Source organism: Capricornis sumatraensis, chromosome 9, assembly GCF_032405125.1.
Source record: "Capricornis sumatraensis isolate serow.1 chromosome 9, serow.2, whole genome shotgun sequence".
NCBI classification, from domain to species: Eukaryota; Metazoa; Chordata; class Mammalia; order Artiodactyla; family Bovidae; genus Capricornis; species Capricornis sumatraensis.
Genome location: NC_091077.1, coordinates 51,841,355 through 51,858,595, shown reverse-complemented (window position 1 = coordinate 51,858,595; position 17,241 = coordinate 51,841,355). Strand labels below are relative to the sequence as shown.

Here is a 17,241-nt window from a genome sequence, read left to right as displayed (position 1 = left end):
GCCATTTTTCACTTGGTGACCTTTGTGAACTCAAAGAAACTCTATGAACGTAAGTTTGCTCATTTCTAAAATACCTCCCATCATAGGTTTATTTCTAAAATTGAAAATGTCAAAATATATATTGCAGTTTTTTTTTTATTTAGGTACTTACACAGCACTCTAATCAACTCAGAAAATAAAGGTAGCAATAATATTTGAAGACAGTGAATTACAATTTAGAACGTCTCAAACAAGATTTGTCATGTAATAGACTGCACACAAAGCATAATTGAGGCAAAAGATGACAATACACAATCCATGCTTTGTGTTCTTAGGGCTAAAGGTGAATCCTTTTCTGTGTGAAGAAATTCATTCTTTGACCTTAGGAATCCCTGAAATGATGTGAAAGCACTCCTCTACAGGTAAATTGAGATAAATTTCTTAACAGGAATATATTCACAGATATAGTAACGGTAGTTTTCCTTTTTATCACAGACCCAAATCATTCCGATATGAGGGCTATTCTTCCACTTCCCTGCCTATGCTCTGGGATGCGAGATTGCGGAGAATTGGCTTCAGAATTTGAACTCGCCAGTACCATAGCCTCCCATCAGACACACCTCGTACTGGTAGCTCTGCGACAGGGTCCCCGTGCCGCTGACGTCCACCAGGTGGCCCGGGAAGTGGCCCTCGGGCACCGGGCAGCGACCCGCCGAGCCCGCCCCGCCCCTCCTGCACAGCCGCACCGCCACGAACACCAGCACCGAGAAGAGGAAGAGCGACGACACCGACGCCAAGGCCACCACCAGGTAGACGGTGAGCGGGTCGGCCGGCGCCGCGGCCGCCGCTTCCGCTTCCGGGGGCGGCAGGTAGGGCTGCGAGAAGCCGTCCACCAGCAGCGCGTGCAGCGTGACGCTGGCCGACAGCGGCGGCTCGCCGTTGTCCTTGACCAGCACCACCAGCCGCTGCTTGGGAGCGTCGCGCTCGCTCAGCAGCCGCGCCGTGCGCACCTCGCCGTTGTGCGCCCACACGCCGAACAGCCCGGGCTCCGTGGCCTTGAGCAGCTGGTACGACAGCCAGGCGTTCTGGCCCGCGTCGCCGTCCACCGCCACCACCTTGGTCACCAGGTAGCCCGGCTCGGCCGCCCTGGGCACCAGCTCGGTGCAGGGCGCCGAGGCGTTCTGCAGCGGGTAGAGCACGAAGGGCGCGTTGTCGTTGGCGTCCGCCACGAGCACGCGCACCAGCGCCTGGCTGCTGAGTGCCGGCGAGCCGCGGTCGGTGGCGCCCACGTGGAACTCGAAGGCTCGCAGGGCTTCGTAGTCCAGGGACGTGAGGGCGAAGAGGTGGCCGTTGTCGGGGTTGATGGACACGAGGGAGGCGAGGGGCACGGGCGAGTCGGGGGACGGCAGCAGCGAGTAGGTGACCTGGGCGTTGGCGCCGGCGTCTGTGTCTGTGGCGCTGACGCTGCCGATGTGCAGGGCGGGGCTGTTGTTCTCGCGGACCCACAGGGTGTAGGAGGTCTGGGTGAAGGCGGGGGCGTTGTCGTTGACGTCGGACACCAGCACGGTTATGTTGTGCTCTGTTTTCAGTCTGGGGGTTCCCATGTCTGTGACCGTGATGGTGACGTTGTACTCGGCTCTTTCCTCTCTGTCCAGTGGACTGTCGGTTACCAAGGTGTAGTAATTCTCTACAGATGGCTTCAGGACGAAGGGGAGATCGTCTTGGATAGAACACAGCATCTTTGCATTGTTCCCCGAATCTCTGTCTCGAATCCTAAAAACAGCTACGACTGTTTCAAGTGAATTTTCTTGAATTGGGCTAGTAAGTGATGACATGAGCAGTTCTGGTGGATTGTCGTTTATATCTGTTACCTGAACCACCACCGTACATTTTCCTGAAAGTCCTCCGCCATCTTTGGCCTGAATAGTTAATGTGTAAGTTTGCATTACCTCATAGTTCAATTCAGCTCTGAGATAAACACTGCCGGATGTTGGATTGATTTGAAATGTTTTGAGAATTCTTTCAGTAGCATAAAAAAATGCATAAACTATTTCCCCATTACTTCCCGTATCTAAATCTCTAGCTGAGACAGTGACAACCAGAGAGCCCACAGGGCTATCCTCACACAACTGCACCTTGTAGAGAGGCTGTACAAATTCAGGCGCGTTGTCATTTGTGTCCCAAACCAGGATGCGCACCAGGGTAGTCCCGGATCTGACTGGAGAGCCACCATCCAAGGCGGTGAGGATTAAACTGAGTTCAGGCACCTCTTCTCGATCCAACGGTCTATCCAGGACCAATTCAGGATAGATAATCCCCTCTGCACCATTATGAACACTAATGTGGAAATAGGCATTGGGGCTGATGGTGTAGTTTCTCACGTTATTGGTTCCTATATCTGAATCCTGTGCACTTTGTAGAAGAAATGCCGCCCCTGGGGTGGTACTTTCTAATATTTTCAAGGGAATCTCTCTATCCAGAAATACTGGAGAATGATCATTGATATCTCTAACCCATAATTTAGCACGGAAAATCTCAAAAGGCTTTTCCATTAACAGCTGGAACGGTAGCACACAAGGCTCTTTGAGGCCGCACAGTTCCTCTCGGTCTAATTTCTCATTTAGAGATAAATCACCTGTAAGCGGATCGAGTAGTAAAAATCCTATTTTCTGGTCTGAAATGATTCTAGGCTCCCTGGCTGATAGTTCCTCCATCCCCAACCCCAGGTCATGTGCTAGGTTGGCCAGAAAGGTGCCTCTCTCAGCTTCCTCCTCCACAAAATACATTAGCGGTTCCTCAGCAGCCCAGGACATTCCCAGAAATACACAAAGAAAGAGGACTTGCCTTTGCTGCACAGCACATTCCACTCTGGCGTCCATTCTTCGTTTAACCAGTCTTTCAAAAACACTTTCTCTCGTTCTTAAGCAACTCAGAAATGGCATCAATCGAATCGTTAGAAATGAACTGGATAACAGCAATGCTTGTAGGGAGGAATTCCTATTTTACCCAACTCCTCTTACCACAGTTTCCTTTCCTCTACTGTTACAGTCTGGCCAGCTTTCCTCTAAACGCTGGCATCCGCAGCATCCTTGATGCGAAAATTTTTTTCTCTTTTTAGCCTGCAGCGCCACCTTGCGTTTTGTGGGTGTTACTCCCGATTTTAAGACTAGAACAAAAAGATGGCGGAATAAAGGAACTGAAGTAGGAGTGATTTTTTTACCCCCAAGTTTCTTTGCTGTTTTATTTCATTTTCTTTTTTCTCAACTAGCCATAGTACGCCTAGTAAGTTCTTACATCGTTTCCCTCTCTCTGAGTGCACTCGCAGAAAAATCAGCTGTTTTCTTATAATTTATGTACACAAAATTAAACTCCGGTTCCCATACAGGAGTTAATCCTAAGAAAATCTCTTTAACGTTTAAGATTTATAGTAAAGAATATATAAGACAATGAAGTCTCCATCCCAAAGTCAACAAATATCGGTTGAGGACCTTTTGTTTATTTGCAAACTGCTTAATAATGCTGTCCACCCTGCAGAGTAACTGGCCTTTTTTCAGTTTCTTATGAATTAAATAACCCTTCCAGTTTCAAGGCCTTTGCTCTTTTCCCACAGTATTTTTTGGAACACTGTCTACCACCCCATCCTCTACCCTTCACCTGATTTAAGTATGTGTTCACATAACAGGCATTCTAAGAGTATGCGATGAATACTCTTAAAATTAATAATAGCATGCAGGTGTCACTCTTGTCTGTGGAAGTGCTCCTAGTATTTCATCTTTAACTATGATGGTTGATGTCAACTTGGGGTAAATGCTCCATGAAAAAAATTTTATTTTTCCTTATTCTTTCATATTTTAGAGTAATTTTTGACATCTGTGAAACTGTGCTTTTATTCTTTAGCTTTTTAATTATTGAGTTCTTGATTTAAATGACATTTAACCATTACATATTGTTTTAATGCACAGGTAGATTTGATGAGCCAACATTGTTTTAGGATTTTTTTGGCTCATGCTGTTGTGTGTGTGTGCATATATGTGTGTTTAGCTTATATGGCTTTGATAGTAAACTGTTCTGGCTTTGTAGTATGGATTAGAAGCTTTCTATTTTTATGCAACAATTGTTTTTATAATCATATTATCATCTGTTTCTACATGCTTTATTATGACTTGCCTTTTAAATGGTTTGGATTTGGGTGGTAAATTTATGACTATCTTTCCATTTTACTTTTGGTTATTAATCTATGAGTTTTGTTTCTGTTTAAAGTAATTTTATTTTTAAAAACCATTTATCTGGATTTACAAACATTTTGGTATTATATTTTCATTGCATAATTTATGTTTAGTTATATATGTGTTCTTATTATATTTAGTATTTTATTTCCTTTTTTATTATTTAGGATACTTGCAAGAACTCTGTTTTACTGATCTTTTAAAATCCACTCTTTTAAAAATAATCTATGACCTTGATTCAAAATCAATAGTACTAAAAGGTTTAGAAGAAAATACGGTAGTTTTCTGTACTTTCTCTCATTTTCCTAGTTCATTTCCCAATAAGGAGACTTTTTTGAATTAATATTTGTTTATAACCTTATTAAGTTTCATGTGTACACTGTATTTTGACTTCTGGGTACACTATGGTGTGCTCACCACAAGTTTAGTTTTTGCTTACACAGGTGGGCCCTCTTACACATTATGCCCTACCCCTACACTTCTTTTCTTCTGATGACCATTAGAGGAAAAGACCATTCTTTTCCTCTGTTCTCTATAGCTATGTGTTTGTGTTTGTTTGTCTTTTTTTTTTTTTATATTTCACATGAGTGAAATCATACAGTATTTGTCTTTCTACCCCTGACTTATTTCACTTAGGATAATATCCTCAAGGTGTGTTGTAGCACATAAAACGATTTCATCTTTTTTATGCTGAGTAGCATTCCACTGTGTGTGTGTATCATATCTTCTTTGTCCATTTGTTTGTCGATGGGCACTTAGGACATTTCCGTATCTTTGCTACTTTGAGTAATGCTGCAGTGAATATAGGGTACATATATCTTTATAAATTGGTGTTTTCATTTTCTTCAGGTAAATATCCAGAAGTGAAATAGCTGGATCATATGGTAGTTCTATTCTTAGCTTTTTTTTTTTTTTTTTTTTTTTTTAGGAATCTTCCTATTATTTTCTATAGTGGCTCCAAAATTTACATTCCCATGAACAGTGTATGATTCCCTTTTGTCCACACCCTCTCCAAAATTTGTTATTTCTTGACTTATTTGATAAGAGCCATTCTAATGGGTGTGAGGTAATATCTTGTGGTTTTTATTTGCATTTTCTAAAAATGAGTGATGCTTGAATATCTTTTCATGTGGCTGTTGACCATCTTTTTGTCTTCTTTGGAAAAATGTTCAGATCCTATGTTCATTTTACTTTTATTTATTTATTTATTTGGCTTTATCAGCTCTTAGTTGTCGCATGCAGAATCTTTAGTAGTGGCATGTGGGGTCTTTCAGTGGTGGCATACAGACTCTTAACTATGGCATGTGAACTCCCAATTACAGCATGTGGGATCTAGTTTCCTGACCAGGGATCAAACCTGGGCCCCCTACACTGGGAGTTCAGAGTCTTAGCCACTGTACCACCAGGGAATCCCCCTCTGTTCATTTCTTTGAATTTTTAAAATTTATATTGGGGTATAGCCAATTAACAATGTTGTGATAGTTTCCAGTGAATAGCGAAGGGACTCAGCCATACCATTCTCCAAACTCCCCTCCCATCTAGACTGCTGCATAATACTGAGCAGAGTTCCACAGACTATACAGTAAGTCCCCTCCATTCATTTTTAAATTAGGTTGCTTTGTTTTTGTTGAGTTGTATGAGTTCTTTATATATATTGGCATTAACTCGTTATTGGATATATGATTTGTAAATATCTTCTCCCATTCTATATATTGTCCTTTTGTTGATGGTTTCCTTTGCTGTGCAGAAGCGTTTTAGTTAGAAGTAGTACCATTTGTTTATTTTTGCTTTTGTTTCCCTTAAGAGACATATTCAGAAAGAAATTAGTAAGACAGTATTGAAAAGCATATCGCCTATATTTTCTAGTGAGAGTTTTTTATGGCTTCAGGTCTTATACTCAAGCCTTTAATCCATCTTGAGTTGATATTTGTATATGGTGTAAGATAGTGGTCTAGTTTCATCATTTTGCATTTGGCTATCCAGTTTTACCAGCACCACTTATTGATGAGACTATCCTTTCTCCATTGTATGTTCTTTGCCCCTTTGTCTCAGATTAATTATTAATATATGCGTGAGTTTATTTCTGGACTCTCAATTTTGTTCCATTGATCTGTGTGTCTATTTTTCTGCCAATAAGACACTGTTTTGATTACTATAGCAATAAGCAGCCATTTTCAACTCTTTGTCTCTTCTGCCTTTAATTTACATTCTACTATACTTTGATTAATTGGTTTTAGACATCAGTTGACTCCTTTTTATGTTGGATTAGATTTTATCTCTTGTACATCTCAAAGGCCCTTTCATGCTTTCTTTCATTTGCAGCATCATTGGGAGCATTGTGTACTCATTATATCTTTTCATTTTACTTTTTATTCCTTGAAGTTAAAGATTACCTTGTGTTTTCATTTACTTGGTTTTCTTTAGATATGTCATCTATTCTCACACTTCCGGTTGCCTCTCAGTTCAATTTTCCATGTGGTCATTACCTTATCTCCTGAGCTATCAATTCTCCTTCAAATTGAGTGGTTTTTCTCTACATTTGCTGCGCACCTCTTATCCTGGAACTCTCCTTTACTGTCATTCTTGGAATTTTATTTTCTTTTTTTTTCTGATTGGGTTTCCCATTTCAAGGATTTTATTCTTTCTCTTTTTTGGTTTATTCTCTAGCTTTAAGAGATCATATCCTCCAATTGTTTCATCTGATTGAAGGTATGTCAGGGGACTTGCTGATGATATCCTGTGAAATATCTGCCTCTTGAGCTCTAAACTGGACTAGTTGTTCACTATACTGGAGATGAGAGTCATCCTAGGATCATCCTTCAACATTATATGGAGACTCATTTCACTTGTTCTACTATGGATCATATCTTTTCTCTTTCTTCTGACTTCCTCTCTCTTAGATTACTCTCTCATTTTGATATTTACCTTCCAGTAGTTTCCAGAGAATGCTGTATGAAAGTTAAATTTTATTGTGACCTTGAGTGTATTAAATTATCTTTATTTTACTCTCAAAATTGAGTGTAAATTTGACTGATTATAGAGTTTTAGGTTGAAAATAATTTTTCTTCAAAATTTTGAAATATTTTGTCCATGAGCTCCCTAACCCAATGTGTTTGTTATGAAGTCTAAAGTGAATTTTATTTTATATTTTCTATATGAGACCTATATTTTTAGTTCTTACTGTAGCATTTTATCATTGTCCCAAGCTTTTTATTTTTTGTAACAACTGATTATAGATTTATTAAGGTTGATTTAGGCATCAGCAATGGTGACTTCCACCTCGACTCCTGGCTCAATACTGATGGAAGTGATCTTCTTGACAATTTCAGAAGGGCTGTGCAGGTCAATGAGTCGCATGTGGATCCTCATTTGGAATCGATCCCAAGTCTTAGAACCTTCACCACAGGGAGTTTTCCTTGTGGTTATTCTGAGTCTTGGTAGGCATCCGAACTGGTCATTTGGCTTTGAGATTCTTTTCCTTCGCGCCTCTAATCAGGTCAGCACACACCTTCTCCAGAGACTTCACTTTGCAGCTGGTGAGGGTGATCCTAATCCGGTGAATGGCCACCTCTGGCTCCACGGGAGTCTCGCCGGTGTCTTTAAAGGCCATGGCTGCGGCGCGACTTCCTGACCGACTTGTTCCTCGGCGAGAACAAACGGCGGTGAGTCAGAAGCAGAAGCCGGTGGCACGGAGCTCCGCTTCAGCGGCGACCGCGTCTTCCTCAAAGAGCTGTCCTGAGCTTTTTAAATTAAATGCTGATGTATCTTGGCTTGAGCATATTTTTATCCATTATACAGGACAGTTGATGAAACTAATTTCCTCCAGCTTTTAGAAACTTGCCATTTTCTCCAATTTTTTTTTTTTTTGCTTTGCTTTGGTTTCCCGTTGGAAAAAAGTTTTAATAAAGGTTTTTAAAAAATTAATCTATTTAGTTTAATTGGAGGCTAATTACTTTACAATATTATGGTGGTTTTGGCCATACATTGACATGAATCAGCCATGAGTGTACATGTCCCCGCCCTCAACCTGGCAACACCCCTCCACTCCATCCTGAACCCCCCCTCCCACCCCCTCCACATCCCCTCCCTCTGGGTTGTCCCAGTGCAGTGGCTTTGAGTACCCTGTTTCATGCATTGAACTTGGACAGGTCATCTGTTTCACATATGGTTCAGTTCAGTTCATTTCAGTCGCTCAGTCGTGTCTGACTCTTGCGACCCCATGAATCTCAGCACACCAGGCCTCTTTGTCCATCACCATCTCCCAGAGTTCACTCAAAGTCATCATCCATTGAGTCAGTGATGCCATCCAACCATCTCATCCTCGGTTGTCCCCTTCTCCTCCTGCCCCCAATCATCCCTCCCAGCATCAGAGTCTTTTCCAGTGAGTCAACTCTTCGCATGAGGTGGCCAAAGTACTGGAGCTTCAGCTTTAGCATCATTCCTTCCAAAGAAATCCCAGGGTTGATCTCCTTTAGAATGGACTGGTTGGATCTCCTTGCAGTCCAAGGGACTCTCAAGAGTCTTCTCCAACACCACAGTTCAAAAGCATCAATTCTCCGGCACTCAGCCTTCTTCACACTCCAACTCTCACATCCATACATGACCACTGGAAAAACCATAGCCTTGACTAGACGGACCTTAGTCGGCAAAGTAATGTCTCTGCTTTTGAATATACTATCTAGGTTGGTCATAACTTTTCTTCCAAGGAGTAAGCATCTTTTAATTTCATGGCTGCAGTCACCATCTGCAGTGATTTTGGAGCCCCCCAAAACAAAGTCTGACACTGTTTCCACTGTTTCCCCATCTATTTCCCATGAAGTGATGGGACTGGATGCCATGATCTTCGTTTTCTCAATGTTGAGCTTTAAGCCAACTTTTTCACTCTCCTCTTTCACTTTCATCAAGAGGCTTTTTAGCTCCTCTTCACTTTCTGCCATAAGGGTGGTGTCATCTGCATATCTGAGGTTATTGATATTTCTCCTGGCAATCTTGATTCCAGCTTGTGTTTCTTCCAGTCCAGCATTTCTCATGATGTACTCTGCATATAAGTTAAATAAACAGGGTGACAATATACAGCCTTGACGTACTCCTTTTCCTATTTGGAACCAGTCTGTTGTTCCATGTCCAGTTCTGTTGCTTCCTGACCTGCGTACACATTTCTCAAGAGGCAGGTTAAGTGGTCTGGTATTCCCATCTCTCTCAGAATTTTCCACAGTTTCTTGTGATCCACACAAAGGCTTTGGCATAGTCAATAAAGCAGAAATAGATGTTTTTCTGGAACTCTCTTGCTTTTTCCATGATCCAGCGGATGTTGGCAATTTGATCTCTGGTTCCTCTGCCTTTTCTAAAACCAGCTTGCACATCAGGAAGTTCACGGTTCATGTATTACTGAAGCGTGGCTTGGAGAATTTTGAGCATTACTTTACTAGCATGTGAGATGAGTGCAATTGTGTGGTAGTTTGAGCATTCTTTATCATTGCCTTTCTTTGGGATTGGAATGAAAACTGACCTTTTCCAGTCCTGTGGCCACTGCTGAGTTTTCCAAATTTGCTGGCATATTCAGTGCAGCACTTTCACAGCATCATCTTTCAGGATTTGAAACAGCTCAACTAGAATTCCATTACATCCACTAGCTTTGCTCGTAGTGATGCTTTCTAAGGCCCACTTGACTTCACATTCCAAGATGTCTGGCTCTAGATTAGTGATCACATCATCATGGTTATCTGGGTCGTGAAGATCTTTTTTGTGCAGTTCTTCTGTGTATTCTTGCCACCTCTTCTTAATATCTTCTGCTTCTGTTAGGTCCATACCATTTCTGTCCTTTGCATGAAATGTTCCCTTGGTATTTCTAATTTTCTTGAAGAGATCTCTAGTCTTTCCCATTCTGTTGTTTTCCTCTATTTCTCTGCATTGATCGCTGAAGAAGGCTTTCTTATCTCTTCTTGCTATTCTTTGGAACTCTGCATTCAGATGCTTATATCGTTCCTTTTCTTCTTTGCTTTTCGCCTCTCTTCTTTTCACAGCTATTTGTAAGGCCTCCCCAGACAGCCATTTTGCTTTTTTGCATTTCTTTTCCATGGGGATGGTCTTGATCCCTATCTCCTGTACAATGTCACGAACCTCATTCCATAGTTCATCAGGCACTCTATCAGATCTAGCCCCTTAAATCTATTTCTCACTTCCACTGTATAATCATAAGGGATTTGATTTAGGTCATACCTGAATGGTCTAGCGGTTTTCCCTACTTTCTTCAATTTGAGTCTGAATCTGGTAATAAGGAGTTCATGATCTGAGCCACAGTCAGCTCCTGGTCTTGTTTTTGTTGACTGTATAGAGCTTCTCCATCTTTGGCTGCAAAGAATATAATCAATCTGATTTTGGTGTCGACCATCTGGTGATGGCCATGTGTAGAGTCTTCTCTTGTGTTGTAAGAGGGTGTTTGCTATGACCAGTGCATTTTCTTGGCAAAACTGTATTAGTCTTTGCCCTGCTTCATTCCGCATTCCAAGGCCAAATTTGCCTGTTACTCCAGGTGTTTCTTGACTTCCTACTTTTGCATTCCAGTCCCCTATAATGAAAAGGACATCTTTTTTGGGTGTTAGTTCTAAAAGGTCTTGTAGGTCTTCATAGAACCATTCAACTTCAGTTTCTTTAGCATTACTGGTTGGGGCATAGACTTGGATTACTGTGATATTGAATGATTTGCCTTGGAGATGAACAGAGATCATTCTGTCGTTTTTGAGATTGCATCCATGGCTACTCCATTTCTTCTGAGGGATTCCTGCCCGCAGTAGTAGATATAATGGTCATCTGAGTTAAATTCACCCATTCCAGTCCATTTTAGTTCGCTGATTCCTAGAATGTCGACATTCACCCTTGCCATTTCTTGTTTGACCACTTCCAATTTGCCTTGATTCATGGACCTGACATTCCAGGTTCCTGTGCAATATTGCTCTTTACAGCATCAGATCTTGCTTCTATCACCAGTCATATCCACAACTGGGTATTATTTTTGCTTTGGCTCCATCCCTTCATTCTTTCTGGAGTTATTTCTCCACTGATCTCCAGTAGCATATTGGGCACCTAATGACCTGGGGAGTTCCTCTTTTGGTATCCTATCATTTTGCCTTTTCATACTGTTCATGGGTTTCTCAAGGCAAGAATACTGAAGTGGCTTGCCATTCCCTTCTCCAGTGGACCACATTCTGTCAGACCTCTCCACCATGACCCGCCCATCTTGGGTTGCCCCACAGGCATGGCTTGGTTTCACTGAGTTAGACAAGGCTGTGGTCCTAGTGTGATTAGATTGACTAGTTTTCTGTGAGTATGGTTTCAGTGTGTCTGCCCTCTGATGCCCTCTTGCAACACCTACCTAACTTAAAAAAAATTTAGGGTCTGCAAAGTTTAAAACTCCATTTCACATACTGCTCTGAATTATTATTCTGGATGTATACTAGGATTTACCAGTGAAATGCCTTCACATGAGCTTTGAAGACAGGCAAAGGTCATCTTCCCACTGTCATTGCTGTTAGCCAACAGATCAGAAAGATATGAGTGCTTGCAGCCGAGTCAGTGTTTCTTTGCCCAGCCATCAGTTTCATGGGGGAACTGGAGGCCACTGTGGCAGCCAGATATGTTCCACTGTGTAGTCACCAATTTTGGAGGTGGGAGAAGAGAGGCCTTTGTGGCAGTAACAGTTTGAATAGTAGCAATAGCAGCAGTTAGGCAGTAATGGTAGTATGCCTTCAAAACCAGGAATTCAGTGCTGACTTTCACTTCTGCTTGTCCAGTTCTGATTTTGTAAGCAACTAATTCCATATATCAAATATAGTTTTTTTACTTCAGTTAGATGTACATAGAGTGGTTTCTGATTTTTGTTTTGTTTTTGCTTTGAACTTAGAATAATTCAGTTTTATACCTTCACTCAAATTATAAGGGATAGGAGCTTCTTAATTAGTTTGTAAAGGAAAAGATGAAAAATATAAACTCATTAACCAGTTATGGCACTATTCTCTAAACCTAACACATCTTGGTTTAAGAATAGGGAAGAATAAAAAATTATGAGTACACTCCTGAGAGACTAGGGATGAAAGTGTTTACTATATTTAATGTCTATATTTCTACAAAAGAGAGCATGGTCTAAAAGTGAATTATAAAACACTTTCTTCCCTCACATGCAACACAACAGATAAAAATTAGTTTTAAAGTTTCATTATCTGTGAATAAATAAGACTCAACATCACATACATTTAAAAAGATAATTGGCTCACTTTTTTTGACTGCCTTGTGTGGCATATGGCAGATGGAACCCACACCCTCTGTAGTGGAAGGACAAAGTCTTAAATACTAGGTCACCAGGGAAGTCCCCGGCTCATATATTCTAAATGATATATAGTTAGGTGAATGACGTAAGCATCAAATAGTACAAATAATATATAAGCATTTTATAAAAAGAAATATAATATTTTGTTATAGTTTTAAAATTTATACAGATGATAAAATAGGTTGAAATTTATTCATTAATTTATTCAATACTTATTCATCCATATTTACTTCAGTATGTATTTTTCTAAACACAATAGAAAAAGAGCTCTCTCCATGAGGAGATTATAATTTAGTGGGGAAGGGAGATCATTGATTTGACTGGCCAGAATATGCAATGAATGGAGCACTGGATACAATGGAATCAAAATAAAAATAGCCTAATATGTTATTGAAATGATGGAAAAATTGAATCTTCAAATTGAAAAGACATTAGGCAGAGCTTTTATTCCTGAAACAGATGGTAATAGATAATTCAGATGACCCTCCTGTGGAAAACAATAAAAAGTGATAGATAAGACTTTTAAATAATTACTTTAGCAAATTCCCTGCTGGTCCAGTGGTTAGGACCCTCTGCATCCACTACTGAGGGCCTAAGGTTGGATCCCTGGTCAGGGAACTAAGATCCTGCAAACCACACAGTCTGGCCAAAAAAATGAAAAAAAAATTCACTTAAAATATTAAAGAGGTGAAAACAGTCATTTTTGATGGATGCATGTAATAGAGGCACCTGTAAACAGTATATCAAAACTTATTATTCTCTCAGGGCATTTGAAAACATTTTCCTTTGGGCTTTGATTTGAAGCAATGTAAGATCAAAGAAATATAAATCAAGTCTCAGGGCCAGCCAAATGTGCAGCAATGTTATTTGAAGATATTTCCTATTTCAAGTGACCCCACAGGTCCACAACATAAACACAGTGTAAATGCCAAAAAAATCTAAACCTGCTTCCTCTATTGGCTCTCTGGTGTTAAGTAGAGTGGAAGAAAAAAGAAAACATGCCTGGAAATTGTAGCTACAAATTGGGCCTCGTGTGTTTGTACTTTAAATCTGCGTAGGTTGAGTTGCAAGAAACATTAAGATATAACTTGGCTTGTGATAGTCCCTTATTTATAGTGTTTCTATCCTGGCTAGCAGAGAAGGCAATGGCACACCACTCCAGTACTCTTGCCTGGAAAATCCATGGACGGAGGAGCCTGGTGTGCTGCAGTCCATGGGGTCGCTAAGAGTCAGACACGACTGAGCAACTTCACTTTCACGTTTCACTTTGATGCACTGAAGAAGGAAATGGAAACCTACTCCAGTGTTCTTGCCTGGAGAATCCCAGGGACAGGGGAGCCTGGTGGGCTGCCGTCTATGGGGTCGCACAGAGTTGGACACGACTGAAGCGACTTAGCAACAGCAGCAGCATCCTGGCTAGAACAAATGAAAATTATTTTTGAAAGATGGAACATGCAAACAAGGCTTTGAGGAATACCCTACAAATAAATTTTCAGCGGCAGCCAACCATATAATTCACATAAAGACAAAATGAATAAGAAGAATCAGAAACAATACAGGAGAAAAAGACCCATACAAACTTCATATGTGGGAACTATCTGATTTAAAAACCATTTATAACTACCATATACAAATAAGTGACAAACTTCAAAGTATCTTCACAGAACAGTTTGAAAAAGATTGAAAGGGTCCCTGAGTTTCAGGGAAGGTAGTACAAAAATTATCCAAATTAGGATATAATCTGATAATTAATTTCAAGGATAGAAAGCAAATTATATATAGGTGAAGAAAAGAGCCTTCAGACTCCTCATCAGCATTTATACCAGAACACGATGGAAATGTCTGGAGGCTTCTGAGAGAAACAAATTATGGCTCAATAATGTAGAATTGGACATGAAACAACAGAATGGTTCCAAATAGGAAAAGGAGTACGTCAAGGCTGTATATTGTCACCCTGCTTATTTAACTTATATGCAGAGGACATCATGAGAAATGCTGGAGTGGAAGAAGCACAAGCAGGAATCAAGATTGCCGGGAGAAATATCAATAACCTCAGATATACAGATGACACCACCCTTATGGCAGAAAGTGAAGAGGAACTAAAAAGCCTCTTGATGAAAGGGAAAGACGAGAGTGAAAAAGTTGGCTTAAACCTCAACATTCAGAAAATGAAGATCATGGCATCTGGTCCCATCACTTCATGGGAAATAGATGGGGAAACAGTGGAAACAGTGGCTCCAAAATCACTGCAGATGGTGACTGCAGCCATGAAATTAAAAGATGCTTACTCCTTGGAAGGAAAGTTATGATCAACCTAGATAGCATATTCAAAAGCAGAGACATTACATTGCCAACAAAGGTCCGTCTAGTAAAGGCTATGGTTTTTCCTGTGGTCATGTATGGATGTGAGAATTGGACTGTGAAGAAAGCTAAGCGCTGAAGAATTGATGCTTTTGAACTGTGGTGTTGGAGAAGACTCTTGAGAGTCCCTTGGACTGCAAGGAGATCCAACCAGCCCATTCTAAAGGAGATCAGCCCTGGGTGTTCTTTGGAAGGAATGATGCTAAAGCTGAAACTCCAGTACTTTGGCCACCTCATGTGAAGAGTTGACTCATTGGAAAAGACTCTGATGCTGCGAGAGATTGGGGGCGGGAGGAGAAGGGGATGACAGAGGATGAGATGGCTGGATGGCATCACTGACTTGATGGATGTGAGTTTGAGTGAACTCTGGGAGATGGTGGTAGACAGGGAGGCCTGGTGTGCTGCGATTCATGGGGTCTCAAAGAGTTGGACACAACTGAGCAACTAAACTGAATGTTCTACCTAGCCAAGCTGTTCTAGTACAAAGATAACAATGTGGAAAACAGGAAAGAATTTCTAAAAGATTGCATTAACATTCATGATTACTTACAAAAACAAAACTACTTAAAGATGAAATTCAGTCAATGTATAGATGAACTGAGAAACTTTGATAGGGTTAATATAGTATTTGGTATCGAGAAATCTCTGAAGAAAAGAAAGTTGACTGAACAATATTCAGCTCAGTTCAGTTCACTTGCTCAGTCATATCTGACTCTTTGTGAGCCCACAGACTGCAAGTATGCCAGGCATTCCTGTCCATCACCAACTCCCAGAGCTTGCTCAAACTCCTGTCCATTGAGTCAGTGATGCCATCCAACCATCCCATCCTCTGTCGTCCCCTTCTCCTGCCTTTAATCTTACCCAGCATCAGGGTCTTTTCAAATGAATATTCAGGACTAATTTCCTTTAGGATTGACTGGTTTGATCTCCTTGTAATCCCAGGGACTCCCAAGAGTCTTCTACAATACTACAGTTCAAAAGCATCAATTCTTCAGCACCCAGATTTCTTTATGGTCCAACTTTCACATCCATACATGACTACTGGAAAAACCATAGCATTGATTAGATGGACCTTTGTCAGCAAAGTAGTGTCTCTGCTTTTTAATATGCTGTCTAGGTTGGCTGTCATAGCTTTTCTTCCAAGGAGCAAGTGTCTTTTAATTTCTTGGCTTCAGTCACCATCTCCAGTGATTTTGGAGCCCAAGAAAATAAAATTTCTCACTGTTTACATTGTTTCCCCATCTATTTGCCATGAAATGATGGGACTGGATGCAATGATGTTAGTTTTCTGAATTTTGAGTTTTAGGCCAGCTTTTTCACTCTCCTCTTTCACTTTCATCAGGAGGCTCCTTAGTTCCTCTTTACTTTCTGCCATAAGGGTGGTATCCTCTGCATGTCTGAGGTTATTGATATTTCTCCCAACAATCTGAATTCCAGCTTGTGCTTCATCCAGCCTGGCCTTTTGCATGATGTATTCTGCATATAAATTAAATAAGTAGGGTGATAATATACAGCCTTGACATATTCCTTTCCCAATTTGGAACCAGTCTGTTGTTCCATGTCCCATTCTAACTGTTGTTTGTTGACGTGCACACAGATTTCTCAGGAGGCAGGAAAGGAGATCTGGTTTTCCCATCTCTTTAAGAATTTTCCACAGTTTGCTGTAATCCACACAGTCAAAGGCTGTGGCATTGTCAATAAAGCAGAAATAGATGTTTTCCTGGAACTCTCTTGCTTTTTTTATGATCCCATGGATGGTGGCAATTTGAACTCTGGTTCCTGTGCCATCTCTAAATCCAGCTTCAACATCTGGAAGTTCTCAGTTCACATACCGTTGAAGCCTCACTTGGAGAATTTTGAGCGTTACTTTGCTAGTGTGTGAGATGAGTGCAATTGTGTGGTAGTTTGAACATTTTTGGCATTGCCTTTCTTTGGGATTTAATTTTATACCCAGCTAAATAATACTTCTCAAGCATATCATAATTCAAGAAATACAGCGCCTATAAACTCTTCTTTAAAGGATTATACCTGATGAAATCCAGCAGATCAAGAGCTGATGCATAAATATGTTAAGCAAGAGCTGAACATAAATAATTCAGGACTGAGGAAGCTGGATAAAATAACTGACAGTAAGCACTGCATTTCATTCCAGTTTGAACATACCAGTTCATCTCAATTCACCCTTGAAACTTCATTTAAGCAATAGAGAGCAAAGATTTAACATAAATGAACATATGAAGACAAAAAGTATAGGAGAAGAGTAAAGAGGAGGGGAGAAAAGTCACTAAAAATTTTGGAAGATGCTAAGTATACAGACAATTGGTTATGGACAGATTTCACTTTTTTACTGTT

At 40.7% G+C, this 17,241-nt stretch overlaps 2 protein-coding genes across 2 annotated transcripts; both read right to left on the bottom strand.

Annotated features, from left to right (window-relative positions):
• Nucleotides 1-554: 554 nt before the first annotated feature.
• Nucleotides 555-2,858, bottom strand: LOC138085348 (protocadherin beta-7-like). The gene has a single exon (XM_068979678.1). The coding sequence runs from the start codon at nucleotides 2,856-2,858 to the stop codon at nucleotides 555-557; it is 2,304 nt and encodes a 767-aa protein (XP_068835779.1).
• Nucleotides 2,859-7,457: 4,599 nt separating this feature from the next.
• LOC138086129 (small ribosomal subunit protein uS10-like) lies at nucleotides 7,458-7,815 on the bottom strand. Its single transcript, XM_068980919.1, is given in 2 exon segments — nucleotides 7,458-7,635; nucleotides 7,637-7,815. Coding segments are annotated over 2 exon segments (357 nt in total).
• Nucleotides 7,816-17,241: the final 9,426 nt, after the last annotated feature.

Excerpts from the sequence above, each read along its gene's own strand:
- LOC138085348 (XM_068979678.1), bottom strand. The coding sequence starts at position 2,858 with ATGGACGCCAGAGTGGAATGTGCTGTGCAGCAAAGGCAAGTCCTCTTT.